The 20,421-nt window shown below is 44.6% G+C and overlaps 1 protein-coding gene across 4 annotated transcripts in view; it reads right to left on the reverse strand.

Annotated features, from left to right (window-relative positions):
- Window positions 1-772: 772 nt before the first annotated feature.
- Window positions 773-20,421, reverse strand: part of IL1RAP (interleukin 1 receptor accessory protein) — a 49,295-nt gene continuing 29,646 nt past the window's right edge. For 3 of the 4 annotated variants that reach the window (XM_071566159.1, XM_071566158.1, XM_071566157.1), the window contains exons 4-11: window positions 20,135-20,327; window positions 18,254-18,419; window positions 17,245-17,316; window positions 15,976-16,105; window positions 14,887-15,035; window positions 12,457-12,606; window positions 11,352-11,495; window positions 773-1,784 (exon numbers count right to left, since the gene is read on the reverse strand). In XM_071566159.1, the coding sequence (XP_071422260.1) occupies window positions 1,060-1,784; window positions 11,352-11,495; window positions 12,457-12,606; window positions 14,887-15,035; window positions 15,976-16,105; window positions 17,245-17,316; window positions 18,254-18,419; window positions 20,135-20,327 (1,729 nt within the window). In that variant the 3' untranslated portion in view covers window positions 773-1,059. Of the gene's footprint in view, window positions 1,785-4,588; window positions 8,704-11,351; window positions 11,496-12,456; window positions 12,607-14,886; window positions 15,036-15,975; window positions 16,106-17,244; window positions 17,317-18,253; window positions 18,420-20,134; window positions 20,328-20,421 lie in introns of those variants that run through there. The other variant, XM_071566160.1, reaches the window with a different exon arrangement.

A 20,421-nucleotide genomic window follows, 5' to 3' on the forward strand; every position in this document is an offset into this window, starting at 1 on the left:
CCTCTATGGGGACAGAAGTAATTATACAAAATGAAATGAGGGAAATGAAGTTTTCATTGCAGAAGAAGAGTGGGAAACACTGCTGACAGCCAGCTCAACAGACTGATGAAACTGTAGACCCAGGGAGACTGTTCGAATCTCTTTTGGTTATTTAATGAAGTGTAGTTGAGTTTTGACCCCTTAGATTCAGCACCATAGGTTTTCTGTGAGCATTTGAGGTCTTGCTCCTATCTCTGAGCTCACTGACTACTCAGAGAATTTTTTTAAATCATATTTCCCTAGATTTTTAATGGTTTTCTTCCCTGCTGTGTGAAAGGCCATTCAACTGACAGAACAAATTCATCATGCGGTGAAGCCAGGAGAGGGACCAAGCCCAGGAGTCCACTGAAGGTCTGGAACAGGAGGGAACCTTAGCCAGCTTGGACAAACCGTTTCCCCAGCAAGCACCTGATGAACAAGGCTCCAGCATTTACCAGTTCCTATGGTACTTTTAACAACTGCAGGTTAAAGAAATCATTTTTATTTGGAGAGAAAGGGTTTGCCTTAAAACTTTTGACCAAATTCTTTTAAACCACAGTGAATAATTGCATTGGCAGGGGTTCCTGGTACCATCATTAGCAGTTTTATCCATTGCAAAATGCAGTCTTGCTCCCCCCTTCTCCAGACGTTACTGCCGGGAGGATGGCTTCTCCCCCCTCTCTCCCTTCCCAGTCCCCAGCTGAGGACCTGCCCTCCCATGCCCTACCCCAGCAGCAGCCCAGCTGCAAACATGACCACGGCTGGGAAAAAGCAATGCCAGAGAAACACATTTTCAGGTCCACTTTGCAATTTAAATTCAGTAAAAGGACCTGGGCAGGAAGCCCCCAGCCACTTCTCTGTGCATGGCTGCAGGTCCCTGGCTCAGGTCACCAGCAGTGATATTGCTGCAGTCCTCCATGCTAGCATGGGACTGACAGTGAATGGCACAATGCCAGCCTGTGATATGATAAAAATTTCCTTTCCGAGGCTGCAGTGAGTGTTTTTGCAGGCCCAGCACCAGTGGTACCATCAGCCTGTGGATTAGAGTACATAGAAGTCATTGTTATTTGACAGGTCGCTGTAATGGCAGAGGGCAAGAGCAGGAGCCTGTGCCGGTGGGAGCTCAGCTTGACCCCTGCCTTGAAGCCCCTGTGCTGCAGGCCTGCCCAAGCCTGGCTTGCAGGGATGAGCGTCCCACCTGGGCTCAGCCACAGCCTGATGCTTGTGCTTGAGTCTGTTGCTGCCACTGCAATAGGTCCCACAACACTGGCATGTCAGGAAGCGCTTAGCTCGGTGTTTGGCCTTTGACTCGGACACCAGGGTCATCCCTCCATGAGTGAGAGTCACTGCTGTGGGACCCCGTGGGTCAGACTGCCCTTTCAACCGGCTCCTCCTCCTCTGGATGGGATCCAGGCTGATATCTGACTGGGAGGAACAGCTCTCATTCCAGCCAGCACTGGCGCTCAGGCTACGCAGGGGCAGGGCGAGTCGCAACGCCTTCCAGAACTGGGAGCCAGAGCGCTTGGACTTCTCCCCTTTCCAGGTGACGAAGGAGACAGACTCCTTCAGCTGGAGGATGCTGGGGTGGGTGCACTGCAGTGGCCTGTACTCCACCACAATGAGTTTGGTCGCTATGGCATTCTGGCACATGATGCCCAGCTTGAACTCCAGGAGGCTGATGCTCTTCTCCGTCAGGTAATCAGGACTCAGGACCACGATCATCCTGCGGCTCCTCTGGATGAAGTCAAACACGGCTTCGGTAGTATCTAAGAGTAGAAGGACAGAGGAATTGGGGTACACAAAGAGGAGGAAGCAGGGAGAGAAAAGCTGAAGGAAGGTGTTTGGTGGCATTCCTGCACAGATCCCCCTCCCTGCAGAGGGGAACCTGGCACAAGCCCTGTGACTTTCAACTTGTCCACGCTGCTGCTGGCAGCATTTTTGCTGTGCAATGGGTTTTTGAGAAGGTTTAAGTGGTAAACAAGAAGCCAGAATATGCCATGACTCTACTCTGACTTCTGTTCTGCACAGCATCACTCCTGCCCAAGGAAGTGCAGGTGTTTGATAAAGGGCAGGTCTTGTTTGGGAACTACCTGCCCACAGCTTGAGCAGCCCTTTACATCAGGGGAACAAAGAAAAGCAATGTCATCCTGCCACAGCTCGCACTGCTGAGGCCAAGACCCATCTCCCTCCCTATCACATTCTCTCATCTAGAAATGGAATCCTCCAAATCTGGAAAGCAAAAGTGTCAGCCTTACACCTCTCCATCAGTTCTCCTGGCCATCATGGGAGGTGGAAATACTGTCCTTCAAAACACTTCTTGCAAGTTGTAAAGCTCAGCAAGATGCTTAGATGGAATGGTGCCAGGCAAGGGCAGCATCTCTCATTACAAATATTGAAAAGCAGCAAGCCTGAAGGATGTCCTTGGACTTCATCTGTGGCTTGGGATACAGTAAGAATATTGAAGGTGTCACAGCTAATGGGTGAGCATAGGAAAGGATGGGAATTATAGGGCTGGGGCACTCAGCAAATGAACCCAAGCTGATGAATAGAACTGTAAAAACTTTAAAGCCCCACACACTTACTGAGTGTTGGTGTCTGAGATGAAGGGGAACCCAATGACAGGTTGGTGTTCAAGCAGGACAGGGATCATTTGAGTAAGAGCTCTTGCACATTCAGAAAGAAAAACCTGCCTGTAGGAATGTCTTGCAAAGAGGTGTTCTGGGAAGAATAGCTACTTACTGCTTCTCTTCCCTTTCACATTGCTAAAGCCTTCATTCCTCAGTCTGGAGACTCCCTTCTCTCCCTGCCAGTGAACACTGGTCTTTTATATAAATAAAAATACTGTTCCTTCCCTGCAATGGCAATGCTTCTTATTCTTCCAGCACTTGGCTGTCTCTTATCTCACAGCAGAAAGTCCATTGTTGCATCCGGATGCACCTTATTTTAATATTGTACAGAACAATACTTTTCCAATATGTATGGCTACCTGTAAAACTCATTGTCACTAGATCACTGAGACCAAGAACTTGGGATAGAAAAATGATCACACAGTAATATCCTCAGGGAGCAAATAAGGCCCTGTTTGGTCCTTTAACATAATACTGGAATTAAAATCGAGTATTTTTTTTTCTTATACACAAAGTTTAGAGGTGATTTCCCCTCAACACACTCAGGAAAATGCTGATTCATTGAAACCAAAAGTAGATGATAAAGTCAGTTCTGTCAGAATTGTCACTCAACGCTGTGACAGGTTCTTAACACTGTATGTCAAAGGCACAAAGAATTGGCAGCAATCTCCAACTTATTGAGTCCAGACCTCATTCAAATCTTTCTACAACTGATTGAGATCTATTTGAAAACAGGCAGGCTTCAAATTTTGTGAAATAAAAATATCTTTTGCTAGTTTGAAAGGCCTGTCTTTTTGCAACTGGAATCACAGAACCATGGCCAAATGTAGGCAGGAGCAGCCCCTGGGAGGTCACCTATTCTACCCACCTGCTCAAAAATCCAGGCTCAATTAATGTGAATAACTCTGATGCTGCTGAAATGAAATGTTCTGATCGACAGTGCTGGTTTTCTTTTATCAGTTTTGAATTTGCAACACTTTTTGAGACTTTTTTTTGACAGGGAAAATGCTCAGATTCCCAAAGATAGATTTTATTTCTAAGAATGGAATGCATTTAGACTTGTCTGATCAGGATACCTAGGGATATTCAGTTTGCAGTGTTTACCCAGCTCATGAAAAATCCTGAATGGCCACTTCACAGTGTGCAGGTCTCAGTGACACCAACAGCATGGGATAGGACAGGCAGCAATAACACTCTGGGGCTTGCGGATTCAATACTCTTGGTTATCTGCTTTATAATAAAAACACTTCCATCTTTACTAAATGTTTACAGAAGACACTGTACACTTTTGTTGGTTTTCTTGTGTCTTCCATAATACAGCCCAGAGATGTAACAGGCTTTTAAGTATTATGGTCATAGATCCCATACCCGTAGACGCCAAAGCCACAGATTAACACAAGTATTCATTTTGCTAATGGCCTGGAAGTGCTAGGCCCTCTGTCAACTTACCTGCTAACACGCAAACAGACAAGAAAGTGGCTTGTATGAGAAAACATGAAACTGACTGAAACTTTTCTACCCAACTGCCTGGAAGGTGATTGGCAAAGCAGTTTAAGAGCGAGTTTGATTTTTGTGGTTTGGGCAGGTTTTCAGGATTTCTGTACAACATTCTGACTTGATCTCTAAAGCAGAGATGATGTTTCCTTCCCATCTTTCTGTCTTGTGATTGACAAGGACTCTTCAGATCAGGGACTTTCTGCGTGTTTCTGTGTCCACTGCTGTGAGACATCTGAATGCTCTGTGTCATTGTGTTTCTGCTTGCACAGCCCTGCTAGCTCAGGTGCCTCTGCCAGCATAACATGAAGCAGCTAGGAAAATGTCCCCCTCCAAAGAGGTGCCCCAAGTGATCTTGATGCTTGGACTACACACAATTATCTTTCTTTAACAGCGTATCACAGATGTAATGGGGAGGAATATGGTACTTATGAGAAATGCACAAGGACTGAAATGCAAAAGTGAAAATGTTTTATTGAAAAGCAAAATAAAATAATACTGACAATTCATAGACCAAATCACACAAAGGCAAAAACATACAGAAAATAGAAGGGAAAACTCTGAAACAGCTGTACAACATCAAACAGCATGGGGAGGGAAGATATTTTTTCCAATTTGTGCCACGATGTTTTCCCATGAAAAAAAAATGAGGAACTTTGCATGAGCTGCATATTAATAGATATAAGGTTAGAGCACAGAAACTCAAATGAATCAACTGACTCAGACAGATGCTGTGACAGAATCCCACAATGGAAACAGTATGTGGCATAGAATGAAATGGCAGGTGGACCTGGGGTGCTTGCAGTGCTTGCAGATCTGCATTACAGCTGGGACTGGGCTTTACCCAGGGCCTGACAGACCCCAGCAAAGCCAGTGGTAAAGCTCATGGGTGAGTGGAGCCTACTCCAGCACTATTCCTTCCACACTGTTCCCTCTGGACCTCTGGCCCCTTCCAGACCCACCACACCTTTCACCTTCTCGGTGCTCTGCTGATGTGTCTCAGTAATCCTATTCTGGTGTTGCAACGGCACCAAAGGCCACTGCAATGGTGCCAGAGATGTATACAAATGCCAGTGCCAGAGAAAGTTCAGGTCTATTAATTATCTGGAAAACTCTTTGAATAAAATCAGCAAAATCCATGAGGTAAATTTAACTTCCTAAAATAATCAGACTTACTAAAACATCAGCAGAAGTTCTCTTGGTAACTCAGCCAAAAGAGAGATGCGATGTGGTGAGCTCTGGCATGTCAATTCAATTTATGCATATTTTGAAGTCAATTTTTTAAAAATATAGGAATCTAACACAGCTCTGTTTTGGCCTCAAGGCATTCCCTCTGCCTACAGATCTGGCAGCTGGTTACAGAGATACTTAAAACACATACAAAAAGGAGAAGCTGGGCAAAATGACATGGTTGCAATGGGTTCACAAAGCTGAGCATGGTTTTGGGTGCTATCTCTATAAATGAAGCTTTCTGGAATGCAGGGAGCAGCTCTGTCTCTCTTCAGACAACCACAGTAGAGAAGCTTGTAACAAGGCTTTTAAGTACCTCTGAGCAGATGAGAAGTTCCATTGCCTCCAGTGAAGCTAACTGCGATATTATCTGCTTAAAACAAAGCTTACTTGGGGAGGATGAAGAGGAAGACAAGAAAGGAGTTCTATTTCTTCCACATTTGTAGAATCCTGGCTCCAGCCAGGACAGAATTAATTTCTACAGTAGACCGCATGCGGCATGGCCAGGATCTGGAGGTTGTTCTATACCACCTCACATCAATGCCAGGAAGACTCTTTCAGGGAGAAGGGGTCCCCTCTGGACTGGTGGAGGGAGCAGTCAGGTCTTGTCTATTGCCGGGGTGGGGGTTCTGGGGGGAAGGGGGGGTGTCCATGTGTTTGTTTCTTGTACCCGCTGTCATTAGTATTGTTGCTGTTTGTTCTCTTATCTCACTACTGTTTCCAGTAAATTATTCTTAGCCCATGATACCTTTTGTGCCTCCTGTTGTCTCCAGCCTGCTGCAGGAGGAAGAGGAGGGGAAGGGAGTGAGTGGCACATGGTTTCAGTGGGAGCATTAAGTTGGGAAGTACCATTCCTAAATCATGACATACAGTACCTGACCAAGGGCAGAGCTCCCTGCAGCCTTGGAATAACATAAGATACTAAGGGCAAGGAGTTTCCCTGACAGCAGGATTGAGTCCCACATCTTCAAGGCTGGGCTTTTTACTGGGATGTCCCAAACCTCCTCAGCTGGGTGAGTAGTGCATTGACTCCAAATTGTAGTGCTTTTTTTAATGCCATTATAAATGCATATGCTTCACTCACTGAATACCAACAGGGAAAACACAAGCCAAAGGGGACCCAGCAATAACCACTACCAATAAAAAAGAAGAATGCACTTGGTGTGCCTAATACTGCACTCCTCAATTAAGTGGGTAGACCCTTGCACTGGGAGCTATAGGAGCATGGAGACACCCTCTGAGTATGCAGTTTTATTTGAAAACATTGTGAACCATAGCATCACTCAATGCCAGGGTCCCACTGTGATCTGATCTGTCCTACAGCAGAAGAGACACTCCCCTCCTCCATCTGAAAACCCTGAGTGCTGGGGATTAGCTCAACACATCCTGTCCTATGTCTCCCGCTAAAGCAAGGACAGGTGTACAGTGTATTTTTGTGTTTCCATTTTGTGCAAAGGTTACAGAAGCAGATACATCCTCTGTTCTGCAGCCTTGGGTTGGTAACAAGATAGGGTGAGACTTGCTTTGTAAAGCCAAGGCTAGTTTAAACCTGAGCCCCAAATAACCAGGCAGAGAAGACAGATTCTTCACAGAATCACAGAAAGAGTGTGGGTTGGAAAGGACCTTTAAAGACCATCTAGTCCAACTCCCCTGCAATAAGCAGGGATATCTTCAACTTTATCAAGTTGCTCATAGCCCTGTTTAACCTGACCTTGATTGTTTTCAGGAACAGGGCATCCACCGCCTCTCTGGGCAACGTGTGCCACTGTTTGACCATCCTCATCTTAAAAAATGTCTTCTTCAAATATGGTCTGAATCTACCTTATTTTAGTTTAAAACCATTAGCCCTTGTCCTGTTGCAACAGGCCTACTAAAAAGTCTGTCCCTATTTTTTTCATAACCCCCTTTAAGTAGTAAAAGGCCACAATAAGGTCTCCCTGAAGCCCTCTTTTCTCCAGGATGAATAACCTCCGCTTTCTGAGACTGTTCTTATAGCTAGACAGGCCTAGTAGTTTTAGTAAGTTCAGTAAGTTTGCAGGGTCTCCTGGTGCCTTGGACATATATCCAGTGTCATCCCCAAGGCCTTGGCAGTACCCTGCATGCTGCTGTCCCCCAGCCAGTGGCAGAAACAGCAGGCAGGTTCAGTAGTACACTGGCATTCCTTGTAGCATTTGTGAAGTCACTGAGTTTAGTCTACAAAGAAACATCTCTCAGACATGGTCCATGGCCTGTACTGAGAGATTTCCCCTGGATTATAAGCATCTCTGAAGGATCTGGTGTACTTATGAGACGGGAGAGACCCAGAGACTGACCACTCATTACCAGAAGTGCTACAATACAAATATCACCTAGCAGAGTTGTACAGGTTTTTTTTAAAACTTTTGTAAAAGCCATTTCCCATTCCCAAACTATCTGAATGCAGCTGCTTCAATAGAAACGTAGGGAGCAAAGATGAGGAGCCTCAGGAGTCTACGCTCCCTCCACTGAAGCAGAAGTCTGTGACCCCACAGTGACTGAGACTACAAAATTGGGACATGTATGAAAGGCTCTACAGTGGAGCCACCCTTCCTCAGCCTCTGTACCAGGGACCAAAAAGGAGTGAAGTCACCTGGGAGAGGAAAGGAGCTCTGTCCTGGCTGCTAATGAAGGTCTCATTGGAACTGGATCTAAGAGTACTGGCCTATACAAATATCACACTATCACAAGGTGCTGGATGCACCCACACCTGGACAGTCCAAACTTACACCTTAAGCCCAGGGCTTGTGTGGTTGATAAGAAGAACATACATTTTCAGAGAGGAGGTATTTGCATCTTTCATCTCTCTACTGCCAGAGCAGTACAAAAGATGCAGGGAAAACATGACAATCATCTGAAAAGCTTGGGACATGGTCCTTCATAGAAAAAACCCTGATTTCCTTCCCACTCTCTGGTATAACTTGAGGATTTGGATCATTTGTTTTGTTTTCTGATGGTGTCAAACATTTTTCAGGGAAATGCATCAACCCATCAAGGCTCAAACTCCTGCTAATTTTTTTCACTGGCATTTCCACCTGCAGCTGCTTCCAGAACCTGCCCTTTGGGTATTGGGATTTCTCGCCTTTCCATTTAATGACATTCAAGGCCGCCTTCGCCTGCTTCAGCTCCTTCACTTTGCTCTTCTTGATGGCTTTGTACTGCACTAGAATGACTTTGATGTTGCCCGTGGAGGCCATATTCTCTAGACCAGCTTTGAGCTCCAGCAGGGCCTGTGTCCCCTGCAAAACGTAGTTGGGGCTGAGGACAACAAGCAGACGTCGGCTTTTCTGGATGAAGCTCAGGGTTTCATCTGTGACAACTGGGAGAAAGAAACATTGAAGTGGTTAGTGATGCCCAAGAACATGCTGCTGAGCTGCTAGTGTGACACCAGGTATCTCTTGAAGGGAATGGTAAAATCCCTTGGAGGCCCTCTCTAGAGACTACACTGGTGCTTCCCAACCCTGCAAGAAACTCGAGGTAAGACCTCCTATACTATTGCTGGTACCCACTGCCCCATATAGTGACATCTTCTACTCTCAGCTTCAGACTGCCTAGAGATGCATTTCCTCCTCCCTGTGCTATGTGGAGATGCCCAAGATACCTACATCTAAAAGGCACTACATGTCAGTGACACCACTCAATGCTATGAGGTTGCCAAGAGGGCTACTGATCTCATAGGCTCACATTTCACTTTCATGTAGTTAGAAGGGGAAAAGGAGACTTTCTGGAGTTAGGCAGAGAAATTGCCAGCTGAACAACAGATGACCTCAAGGGAAAAATTCAGCCTGAAGAGTTGTCAGGAAGCTTGAATACCTATGCTTATATCCTCCTCTGGCAGATGTCCAGAATGACTCTGGACATCTGGACTCCCTTCACTCCTCTTGCCTCAGTTTCCCCACATCAAACACACACAATAAGAATCTACACCCTCCCTGAGTGTCCTCTTGGATTAATTTGCTCCCATCCTAACTCCTGTTACTCATCCATCTGTTCCTGTTACCATCATCTATGAAAGCAGACTAGAACATTTTTAGAACTAAAAAGTAAACTGTTCTGATGACAGACTTTGAGCTGGAGACATGTCATAGTAACTGTGGATGTTCTTAAATTTTATCACATCTGCAGGTATACTGTCCTTTGGCACTTCCCTGTAATTAATGTGAAAATCCCTTGTAAGTGTGAATCCCAGTGCTTCTACTCTCTGCTGCAGGATCTCCCACTCTTCATTTACAAGGGAAAACTCTTGACTGGTCAGAAATTACAATGGAGAATAAAATAACGCTGACAAGCAACTTCATTTAGCTGTCACAAACATTTGATTATAGTTGCTGTCAGCTAACTTGAGGGATAATTCACCTCCCACTGTTTCTTCATCAAGGACAACATAACTCTACCCATGACACAGATGCACACTCTGGAGGCATGACACCAGCTGCCAAAAGCTATTTCCTGGCCTGCTGTGCTTTCCCAAGAAGATTAGTCAAATTCTGGCTAAGAAGTGATGGGGAAGCCCCAGCAGCATTGCAAACAGCAGTGCATTGACAGGCCACTCCAGCAGTGCCCAAGAGGGCTGGTGCTGGCCTGAGGCTGGCAGTGATTGACACAAGGGGCAGAGATGGGAGCGTTCAGGGGCAAGGGTAAAGGACAGAGAGCCCAGAAGAACTATGCTGGGAGGAAAATTACACCCTCCAAAGTGAAACGGGAAGGATAGCAAGGAGTGGCAGAGGGAACAGGAGGGACATGGACATCTGGTGAGAACAGCTCAGAGCAAACCTAATCTGATCCTGACACTGGCATCAAGCAAATTGAGCCTGCTCTGCCATGTCATCCAGGCTCCCTCTAGAAGGAACAGGATCAGGATTGCACCCGTCTCCATGTCCTCTGAGGCAAACTTACTTATTTATCCTCAGACTTGAAGGTGCTTCTAGATCCTGGCAAGGAGATAAAGATAACAGATCCCAGACTGATCCTGCTTCCTTTGTCACATAGCTGGGCTGAGACTCCAGCAGTCCCTCCTGTCCTACCCAAACAGGACCTCAGCACAGGTTCTGTCATCTATGGGGTTCTGACCCAAAGGCCACGAATTCAAAGTGGGGCAGTCTGCACTGGCGGGAGTTCGAGTTCAGACTTTGAACTTTTAGTAGGCATCAGGGATCATACAGCCCCACCTGAGCTCCCAGGACTCTGGAAATAAAGTGTTCAGTAGATTTGTGCCCCTGCTTGTTGCATTTGTGTGAAGCTGTGCTTATCTGGAGTTTCATAAACTTCCATTCTTGTTGATTCTCTGCATTCCTGCAGCAGACACTATGTCCAAAACCTTGTATGATTTAGCTTGAAAACAGTGAAAAAAGACTACATATTACTGAAGAGATGGTTCACTTCCTGCAACAAAGTACTTTAATTGTAGTAGCTTAATTGTATGCCATATTAGACACAAACTCCCTAATTAATGAGGGTAGTGGAAGGAACATTATCTTCTCACTGATTTTGGTACGGTGCTGTTCACACCTCCTTGAAGCAGACACTCCTGGTTTTTACAGGCATTCACCATACTCTCTGTGAGCTACCAGTCTGGTAGTATAACACTTCCCCTGCTTCTTTTCTTGTAGCCTTGACTTTATCCTCTTTTTTTAAGGCAGCTCAGAGGGCTTGCATGAAGGTCAATTGTCTAGTTCCCCACGTTGATCAATTAATCACTCCTGTACATCACTTCTGTAGAAAGCAACTAAAACAACCAACCACCATCACTTGCCCACCACAGCCTTTCTGGAAGCATGGAACATCTGCAACACTGTCATGTGAATCAAAAACATTAGAAGATATCAAAATATTAGAAGATATCATTAACAGAGGGGGAAAAAAACCCAAAAGTTAATCTGGATAGACCTGTTCCAAACAACTATCAATACCTCCAAGAACAATAAACAGAGGAGGTGCATGGAGCACAGACCCCTGTGAAATACTCACTTCCCCCAGGGAGGCTGTCTCTGTCGAAGATACACAGCTTGTAACCAAATTCATTCTCCAAGACTCCCCGCAGTGTCAGCAGCACAAATTCTTCCTCCTCCGCATTGCGTGCATAGGACACATACACATCGTATTCCTTCCCATCTGAGCATTGGGGGTACAGAAAGATACAAATGGCAGAAGAGACACCTGTGAAACTGCACATGCTGGGCCTTTGACTTGCTTTGTGGGAAAATCAGATACGAATGCTCACTTTGAGCCCAGGCACTGAAGGTTGAGACACTTCAATTTCCATGGTTACAAGACAGCAGCGCTACCTCTTTGACTACCCAGCCTGAACGTGCAGGTACTCAGACACTGTTGGGTTGCCGAAGTTACAAAACGAAAGCAAGATGATCAACCTGTTCTGTCCAGGCTCCTTTGGTCTTTTGACACCTTTGACATAGCTCCATCTTGTTGCTGTCTATCCACATGAGCAGTCCCACCAGACAGAGACTTGCACCCTGCCTACACCCTATGAGAGCTGCTGCAACCCTGTGGCAGGTTCACACCCCAAGCTGCAAGGGCTCGAACACCCTCCTCCTCCTCCAGAGGAAGAAATCTCACCTCAGAGTCCCTAGCAATGAACTCCCAGCAACACAGGGAAGCTGTGGAAGAACTGAGGAGAGAAGGGTGATTTCCAGATACATCCTTTTGAGTGCCTTCCCACATTCTAAAGCAGATCACTTTGGACCAGATCATGAATCCTTGCACAGAGTCACCAGAGAAACCACTGACTTACTGAAACCTGGTGACGTTTCTTGACCATCTAGATTGGGTGAAATAACTAGCCATCAGCAGGGAAGTGCCCCAGGAAGCCTGACATGTCCATGCTTCACCTCTGCAGAGAATACAGAGGACTTCTTTCTCCTTTTCCCTGCCCCAAGACTGACTCCTCTTGCTCCAAAATGACCCACACAACTGAACATAGCCATAGAAAAAGAAGGTCAAAATGTCATTATGCTCTGAAGAGAATTAAAAATAGCTTATAGGAAAATTAATTCATGAGAACGAAGGGCCTGGTCTGCAGCAGGATAAAATGAATGCAAACTCTCTATCACCTTACCTAGAATGGTTTCATCTGTTCCAAAATGAGCTCGATAGAAGAGGACCATTTCAAGCCAATACACATGATAGATGACTATCAGCACCACAACAAGCAGGATGGTTGCCCCCAGTCCACAGGCCAGCTCCACGGTGTACTTCGGTGCTACAACTAGGTCCAAAAAGAAAGAGGGGGTTGTGTTTAAAGAACAGGCTGGGCTTTCAGCTAGGCAGGAACAAGCTTGTGTCACATGCAACCAAATATCACAGAGGAACAGCCAGGAGCCAAGGCCCTTCAGAGTAAGGTGACCAAGGCAGGGCTTTCTAGCAGGACACATGATAGCTGGCCACCCTGGAGTGCCCATGCTCAGTTATTAGGTCTCGTTGAGCTTGCAGAATAAGTCATTGCACAGGCTGGACTTCTGTCCCTGAATGAGGCTCTGGGAGCAGCCAGATGGTAGAATTACTTGTTAGTGGAAAAAACCTCCATAGTACAAGCCAGCTCACGAATATGATCTGCCCAACAGAATACACACTCTTGGGGCAACACACCTTCAGTTAATTCTAAGAGAGACAGATAAAGCTCATCTGTAGCAAAATTAAGGCAATGGCTACTATTTTCCCTCCTTATCAAACAGACACAGGTCTTGTGGCTTGCCCCAGACTGACAGCAAGGATAAAACTAACCATGGCCTGACTGTTTTCTACTAGAAAGAAGAATCAGAGTTTATTACAGAAAAACTGAAATGTTTGCAAACAGGACAACCTGGGGACATCACAGGCCCCCATTCAACTCATACACTGTCACACCACTGCTGCTTTTTTTTTTGTACTAAGTACAGAAAATAACTCTTCTCACTGTATCCCTGGGCAACTCTTCTGGTGGCAGTTGACATGCACACTGGCAAACTGCACAATAAAACAACAGCAGGGAGTAGAGACACCACCAAATTCCAATATTTAATAAGTTTCTAATAAAAGTGAATTACAAAAAAGAAAATGGAAGGAATTTATCAACTTTCATTAAGTGATGAGCTGAATTACATAAGAAGGAGAGGGAATCATCCAGGAAAAGCAAGAAATGTATGTTACCTAATGTAATGAAAGAGTTGGAGCCAACATATATAGCCACTTGCTAAAAACTGGAAGATAAGTGCTGAGGGGTCAGGTTCTGGTATGCTTGATATTCCTGTGCACAGTGGGATGGGCTGCAGTGAGCTTAGTTTAAGGTTGCTCTGCCAGCAGCAGCTAGAGATGGTTCCTGGATTTTTCTGTGGAACAGGGCAGAAGAAGGGGTGGTGGGTAACCACATCTGCTCTGAGAAAACCCACTCAGCTATCCAGGAGCAGACGAGGGAGGAAGAAAGAAGATAATACAGATAAATCCACTAGAGAACTGCATTTAGGCATTGTTATATAGAGAAAGAAAATGAGTAATCTAGATCCATTTCTCCTACATGTACAAACATTGGATTTGATGATCTCGGAGGTCTTTTCCAACCCAATCGATTCTATGATTCTATGATTATCACCCCAGAAGAATTATGAATGGCGTATGAACACACTGGCAGATGGTTTTGGCCTTTCTCACCTAAGTGTTTGGTCTGCTGTTCCTTCCTAATGATCCAGAAAAGGTTTGTCTCAAATGAATAGGACTAAAAAAGAAAGCAACAAGTGCCAAGAAGAAAGAGATGTTCCAGTAACGACCTTTGTGAGCCTTTCCCTGCTCATAGGGCAGAGTAGGGGGAAGAAGGTGTCTACCATGAGCTATGCAAGGCAGGGCAGCATTCCTTATGGGAGAGAGGAGCTCTGACTTACAAAAAAATCAGGTGTTGAAGCTCTAGATGAGGTTAATAAGGAGGCAGAAAGATCTACCTTAACCAGGAAACCTCACATAGCTTTTATTACTGAAAGGCAAGGCTGGGAAACAGGCTGAACAGAGCTGAATCAGTCCATGCCATCCATGCTGAGATGGCTGCATCTAGACTGAAGCATCATCACAGCAAGGAGTAAAACCACAGAGCATCATGCTTTCACCATCTCACTCCCTGCGCCATGCCAACAAGTGCAGTCCACCTTCTGGAAGATGCCAGCTGGTAGCTGTTGTGTCATGCAAAACCCTCATCCAATTCCAACAGTCTGACCCCTCAGGTCTGCTTCACATGTGGTACATGGATGAGATGAAGACAACAGAGCTATCCATCCCTCTCTCCTCCAAGGCACTTGACCACATTAGTGCACATGTAATATTTGCCCTTTGTTCCGGGTCTTCAAGAAGTGGTGCATTATGACAGCAAAGATGCAGCAGTGCGTACACAACAGACTGTGTTTGGCAAAAAAGCCTAATGGAATTCTTTGTTCCCTTACTGTTTTGTAGGGCAAGGCTCAAGACAGGACCAACAGCCCTCAATAAGAACACCTCACGTCACACACATGCTCTGCAAGTATTTTACCTTTCATGCGCACTATGGCCTGGCTCTGGTCCTCGCCTTTGATGTTCCTGGCATAGCAAGTGTAATTCCGTTTCAAGTCCTCTGCTGTGGCTTTTGCAACTGTTAGAGTCCTTATGACAGTTTTGTCTTCAAAATCTGTAGTAATTTCACTGTAAAAGAAAAACTAGAGCATTACATATGTGGAACTGCAACAAGTTCTTAGGGACACACATTCCTTTCCTGATATAACCTCTTTATTTAAAAAGACCAAAACACATAAATTTGTATTTATAAATAAATACACATTTCAGATTTTAATACAGGTGCAGCTATTCTTTTATCTGATTTTCCTTAATATTTATTTTTCCACCGATAAGTTTCTCATTGCAGCTGTGTCATATTGCCTTTTAGAGAAAATGGAAGTTCTTGTCTACAAAACAAAATCTCAGGAACTCAAGATTCAGAGGTCACATCACATTCCCCATGCAATCCTGGATGAGTCACTTTGTCTCTTGCTGCCTGAACTGACCATCTGCAAAACAGGGATACAGTATTTCCTTTTGCTTTCCTTTTCTAGGTTGGTTTGCAGATCAGCTGGGGCAGTGACTGACTTCCACTTGGAATTCAGCATCCAGCAAACAGTTAATCCTCATTTGGGTCCTTCATGTAACTACATCTCTATTCCTCCTAACCAATGCTATGTATAATATTACATTTTTGTTTTCAGCCTCTGTTTTTTTTGAAACATTTTTATCACTTATGCTATTTTGGAACATTCATCTCTAAATATAATTGTCTGCCCCTGTTTCAAAAGTCCCACAAAGGCACTCACACCAGCATCACTAACAGGACCTGAACAAGTGATGATGTGAACTGGTTAACAGAGCTCTCTCAAATCCTTCTGTAAGATATGAGACTGTCCAGGTCTGGATGGCTCCTCCTTAGAACTCCTGGTGCTCATCACTGCATGGTGCAAAAACAGGGGTTTCTGATGAACAGGGAAGCAGGGTACTCCACACTCCCTTAGCACTCTCAAGTACCTATATCCACACCCCTCTGCAGGACCCAAGAGAGGATTAGATTCAAATAAAGCTTCACATTACGTGTTACCTTTGAGTGACTTTTATGTTGGGGTCTGTGATGTCATCCATTTTTTTCCCATCTATGGTCCACCACACCTCAGTCCGGGAGTCCTTCAAGAAGGTGAAGAAAACCTCACAGGGCAGGATAAGGTCATCTCCTGGAAAAAAAGGACGACCAAGAGGCATTGCAAAGCAGGAACAGCAACACCTTTATTTTGTGCTACCCAGGGATCCTTCCAGCATGAGATCTGTCTCTCTTCAGGAGGGAATGAGGCAACCACTTTCTGACATCTAATAACAGTCTAACATCTTGGACATGATGATTTGTGATAGATACATAAATTGAAAAAAATATACTGCCTTCTCAATTGTGTTACAAATTCCCTGACTTCACAAAGTGACCCACTCAAAGGGAGATGCTTCATGCCAACGACTTCCTTGAGAAGCTGAGCAGTGTTAATCATCCCCTCTGCACAGGGCACAGATGGCATAAAGCAAAGGATCAAGCTCCACAGAAGCATTTTGGTGTGGGAACACTTCTTCAGGAATTTGACCTCTGCTCAAGATCAGACTTGGGAGTGTGAATATCTTTCTAATCAGCCCATAAGTAATTTTTTCTTATAGAGAAATTATTGATGAAGTCTGACCTTCTGAGCCTAAAAACCTGTACTTTCAAGTGAAGACTCTGGGCTAATTATCATCATTGGCACCACGTTTATTACAGCAACATAATGGAACAAAATCCATTCAATATAGGGAATTCCTCCAAAGGCCTATGAGTTGAAACTGATGGGGTGGGCGAAGGGTTGGAGGAAGGGGTGTGATACCCCATTACCCAATGTTGCAAGGCTGAAAGGAGAGCTGTCATTAATTAGGAAGTAATCACCCCAAAAAGGAGAGATGAGTAAGAAGTGGATAGAAGGCTGAAGCCACTATGGAGGTGAATGAAGGAAGGTGGGAGCAAACCAAAGCCAGGGCCAACCCAAGGTCTTACAGGAATTTTCCTAAGAAGCACAGTGTCCCCATTTCATCTCCTCCTGCAGCTGCCGTCCTGCATCTCCACATCGGAACATGTGTCTTTATTTATGCTTGCAAAAACCCAACTTTTAAAGCTGTGCTTTCCTATTCTGGCATAAAGAACTGGCATCCCACACTGTCTACCAGGCAATTTGTGGTAGCTCATGTGCTCTCTGAGGGAAAGCACTGAGGATACAGTGGAAGGGGAGAGACTGGGTCTTCCTGACCTGCAGGAAGGGTATCAGGGCAGCAACAGCAGATAGAGAGTGTTGGAATTTACCTGCTTCCAGTTCATACACAACTTTCTCGTTTGGAGAGATGAACTGTGGTGGCAAGGCCTTGTTTGGAGATCCTGCAGGAAACAACAGAGAGCCCCTCACAGGGACCCAAACTTTATGAGAATCTGGAATCTTTGGAGTCTCGTTCATAATGCCATTGTGCATTCCCAATCTAATTTGTGATACAGTCCCACTGCAGAGTTCCATGCACAGAGAAATCAAATTTTAGTTGCCAGACTCAGGGGCAGACCCAGATTTTGAGGCTCCTCCAAAGTTTAGGTAAGCTAGTTTGGGCTTCTTACATCAGAAGAGCTCCAGACCCCTCTCTTCTCCCACAAGGCATAACCTGTACTACTTTCATTATACTGCTGCTTCTAAAAAATAAAATACAAACGTCATTTCCTGTCACAAATATTTAACGTGGCTCTTAAGACAGCTGTTGCCATAGGACTAACAATGTACCCTACAGCTCACTAGGTTTTTAAGCTCTGTCTACAATTCTCTGGCAGGTAGGCTGAGCCCTGGTGCCTGGGACATACCTGCTCAAGCAGTGGGTACGTGGAGCTCAGCCTGGCTGACTAACAGTCCCAACCTCTGCACACAAGGCTTTAAGATTCCAAGAAGATTGAGACAAGTTGGCTATAAACGCACAATCCTACAAAAAATGACATGCAAAGGGCACTGGGGACAACAATGAGCAGGACTGCCAGGGTTATGCATTCACATGCCAGCAGAGGGTACCCCTGGCCATCTCATGGGCTAAATCCCACCAATCTAAGCATGACCCCTCTCAGGGTTTGGGGCATTCGACATGGTGGTTGGTAAGACCTCTAGTGCACTATGTTCTGGGAAGTCATACAAAGCTGATGCCAGCAAGAAAAAATATACCAGGTCAGTTGAGTAAAGGAGATTGAACACAACCACAAGTGGATCCTGCGATAGACCCTTTAACTGTTTTTACCACTTTTGCTGTTATCCACATGCATTTACATATTTTAAAGTCATTCTTACCCACCACCTTCATTTTTATGGTTCTGGTGAGATTATATGTTCTTCCATGGTCCTTGAATGTCACAATACAAGTGTAATTGCCTTTATATGCACTGCGGACAATGCCGATGACAAGCTTGGGCCCTTGGGGATGTCGTTCATGGAAGCCATCCACCAAGTTGCAGTTCTGGAGTCAGGCAGAAAAATACTTGAGTTTGGAATTCAAAAGTAAAGGTATTGGTTTAAATGCTACTACAAAGATTTGATCTTTAACTATAAATATGATACTTGGGACCATGATGTTGATCAGACATAAATACCATGACTTTTGAGCATGTTGGAGTATGGACTGCTATGTTCACCTTGAAAATTAAGTGATGAAGCAGATGACCCTAATAGTTTTATCCCACCTTAAACACAGGCAATTTTGTAGAAGAGAGATCTCTAATCCAACAGTACCTTTGCAATCAAGGTGAGCACCTCAGCAGAGCGAAGAGTAAAAGTTAAAAGTGAGAGGAAGAAAATTATGATGTGTTTACAAATGGATACTAAGACTAAAGGACATGTCCCCATTGATGTCCATCTTTTGGGACTAATCAAGCTACTGTGATGGACCTCAGCTGAGGATGAGGCCCCAAAATTGGCAAGCGGCAAATGAGAATCTGCAGTACAGAAACGTCAATAATTCCTCTCTTTCTGTCAGGCGAGGCAGGAAAACTCTGCCAAATTCCAAGCTAGAGATTCTTTTTCAGAAAGGGGTTAGGCAGATAACATCTTAATTGTCATAAAGCCCAAAGCTGTGCACATTTTCTGAGAGATTATTTCTGAGTGGTACATTTCCAAATCAAATGCATCCTAATGGGGCAGTTTAAGACAGGGGTCATATACCATTTTTAATGATTTTTACTGGGCATGAGACGACTTGCTGACTGAAAATTACTTCCAAGGGACTTTTTGTTTCATTCTGCTAATTGATTGCCGAGATGTGAATTTCAATGAATGATACAAGTAAAGCATTTAAACTACTGGAGTGAAAGTGCTCCTCTTGGATACAAAAGTAAGTTTTTCCTAAAGGGGTTTAGAGTTGGGGGTTGTCTTTAGGGTCTTTTCTCAAATTATTTTTTAAATGAGCAGATATATTTGTTGACAACTTCCTTTATTATTAAATTCACTTACACAGAACCTTTTATCTAGAAATCCAAAAGCACTTTATAAGCAGTTATTAAAGAATTCACACCCATAACCCTCTGGCTGTACAACCCCTGAGAATTCTTACTCTCTATTGACTAAAGGCATCCATCTAGAGAAAAACAGTAAGGTCAAATTTAATAAAATTGAGCAGTAATTCTATAGGCGAGAGCCTGAGGATGGCTGGAGACAGTCTACTCATCAGAGCAGTATGGAGGGTGGGGTAGGGATGTCTCAATCTTCACAAAAGAGGTTTGCTAAATTGTGTCAAACAGGGCACCCATGGTCCTTGTAGAGGCCTGATTTTCTGACCTCTGAGGATTTTGGAAAGGATGCTATTTTCATTAACAAGTATGGTTTTTTTAAAGAGTGAATATGAATGATAGTTTCGTTTACAGGGATAGTGAGTCGCTCACACAGCAGGTCAAACATACTTCCCATAACTGAACTGAGGCTACTAAATCCCTGCTAGAGTATTCTCGACTTGTGCACTCTGGTGAAAAAATGCTTCAGTGTTAGCTCTTAATACCCTTCCAAGAGCAGTTTTACCCTTTAACTCAATGGAAACAAAGCTCTTAAAATTAGTAAAGCTTCATTAACAGCATCATCACCACTGGGAAGACTCTGAAATGCAGCTCTATGATTCTCATGTCAACCCCTGCTTTTTCACATACACCACTGCATTCCCCCACTGCCCACGTAAGTCCTTCTCACCAAGTACCACTTGACAGTTGGTGTTACACTGGCAGGGTAAAACCCTTCAATATCCGGACATATGATCTTCTGATTGGCGTGCTCCAAGTAGAACATCTCCTCAGTGGGTTTTATTGAATGGCTCACACAAGAGTGCTGGTCTTTCGGAACAACCTCCAAGGGAAATGCAACTTTGCTGCAGTATGTTGTATTTCTGAGGACAGATGAGAATAGGGCTGATTAGTTGAAACCTGTTTACTCCTACAGCAGTGGAATTAAATAAAAATTATATCTGCAATAACGAGCAT

The sequence above is a fragment of the Pithys albifrons genome, chromosome 11 (genome assembly GCF_047495875.1).
Source record: "Pithys albifrons albifrons isolate INPA30051 chromosome 11, PitAlb_v1, whole genome shotgun sequence".
In the NCBI taxonomy this organism is placed as follows: Eukaryota; Metazoa; Chordata; class Aves; order Passeriformes; family Thamnophilidae; genus Pithys; species Pithys albifrons.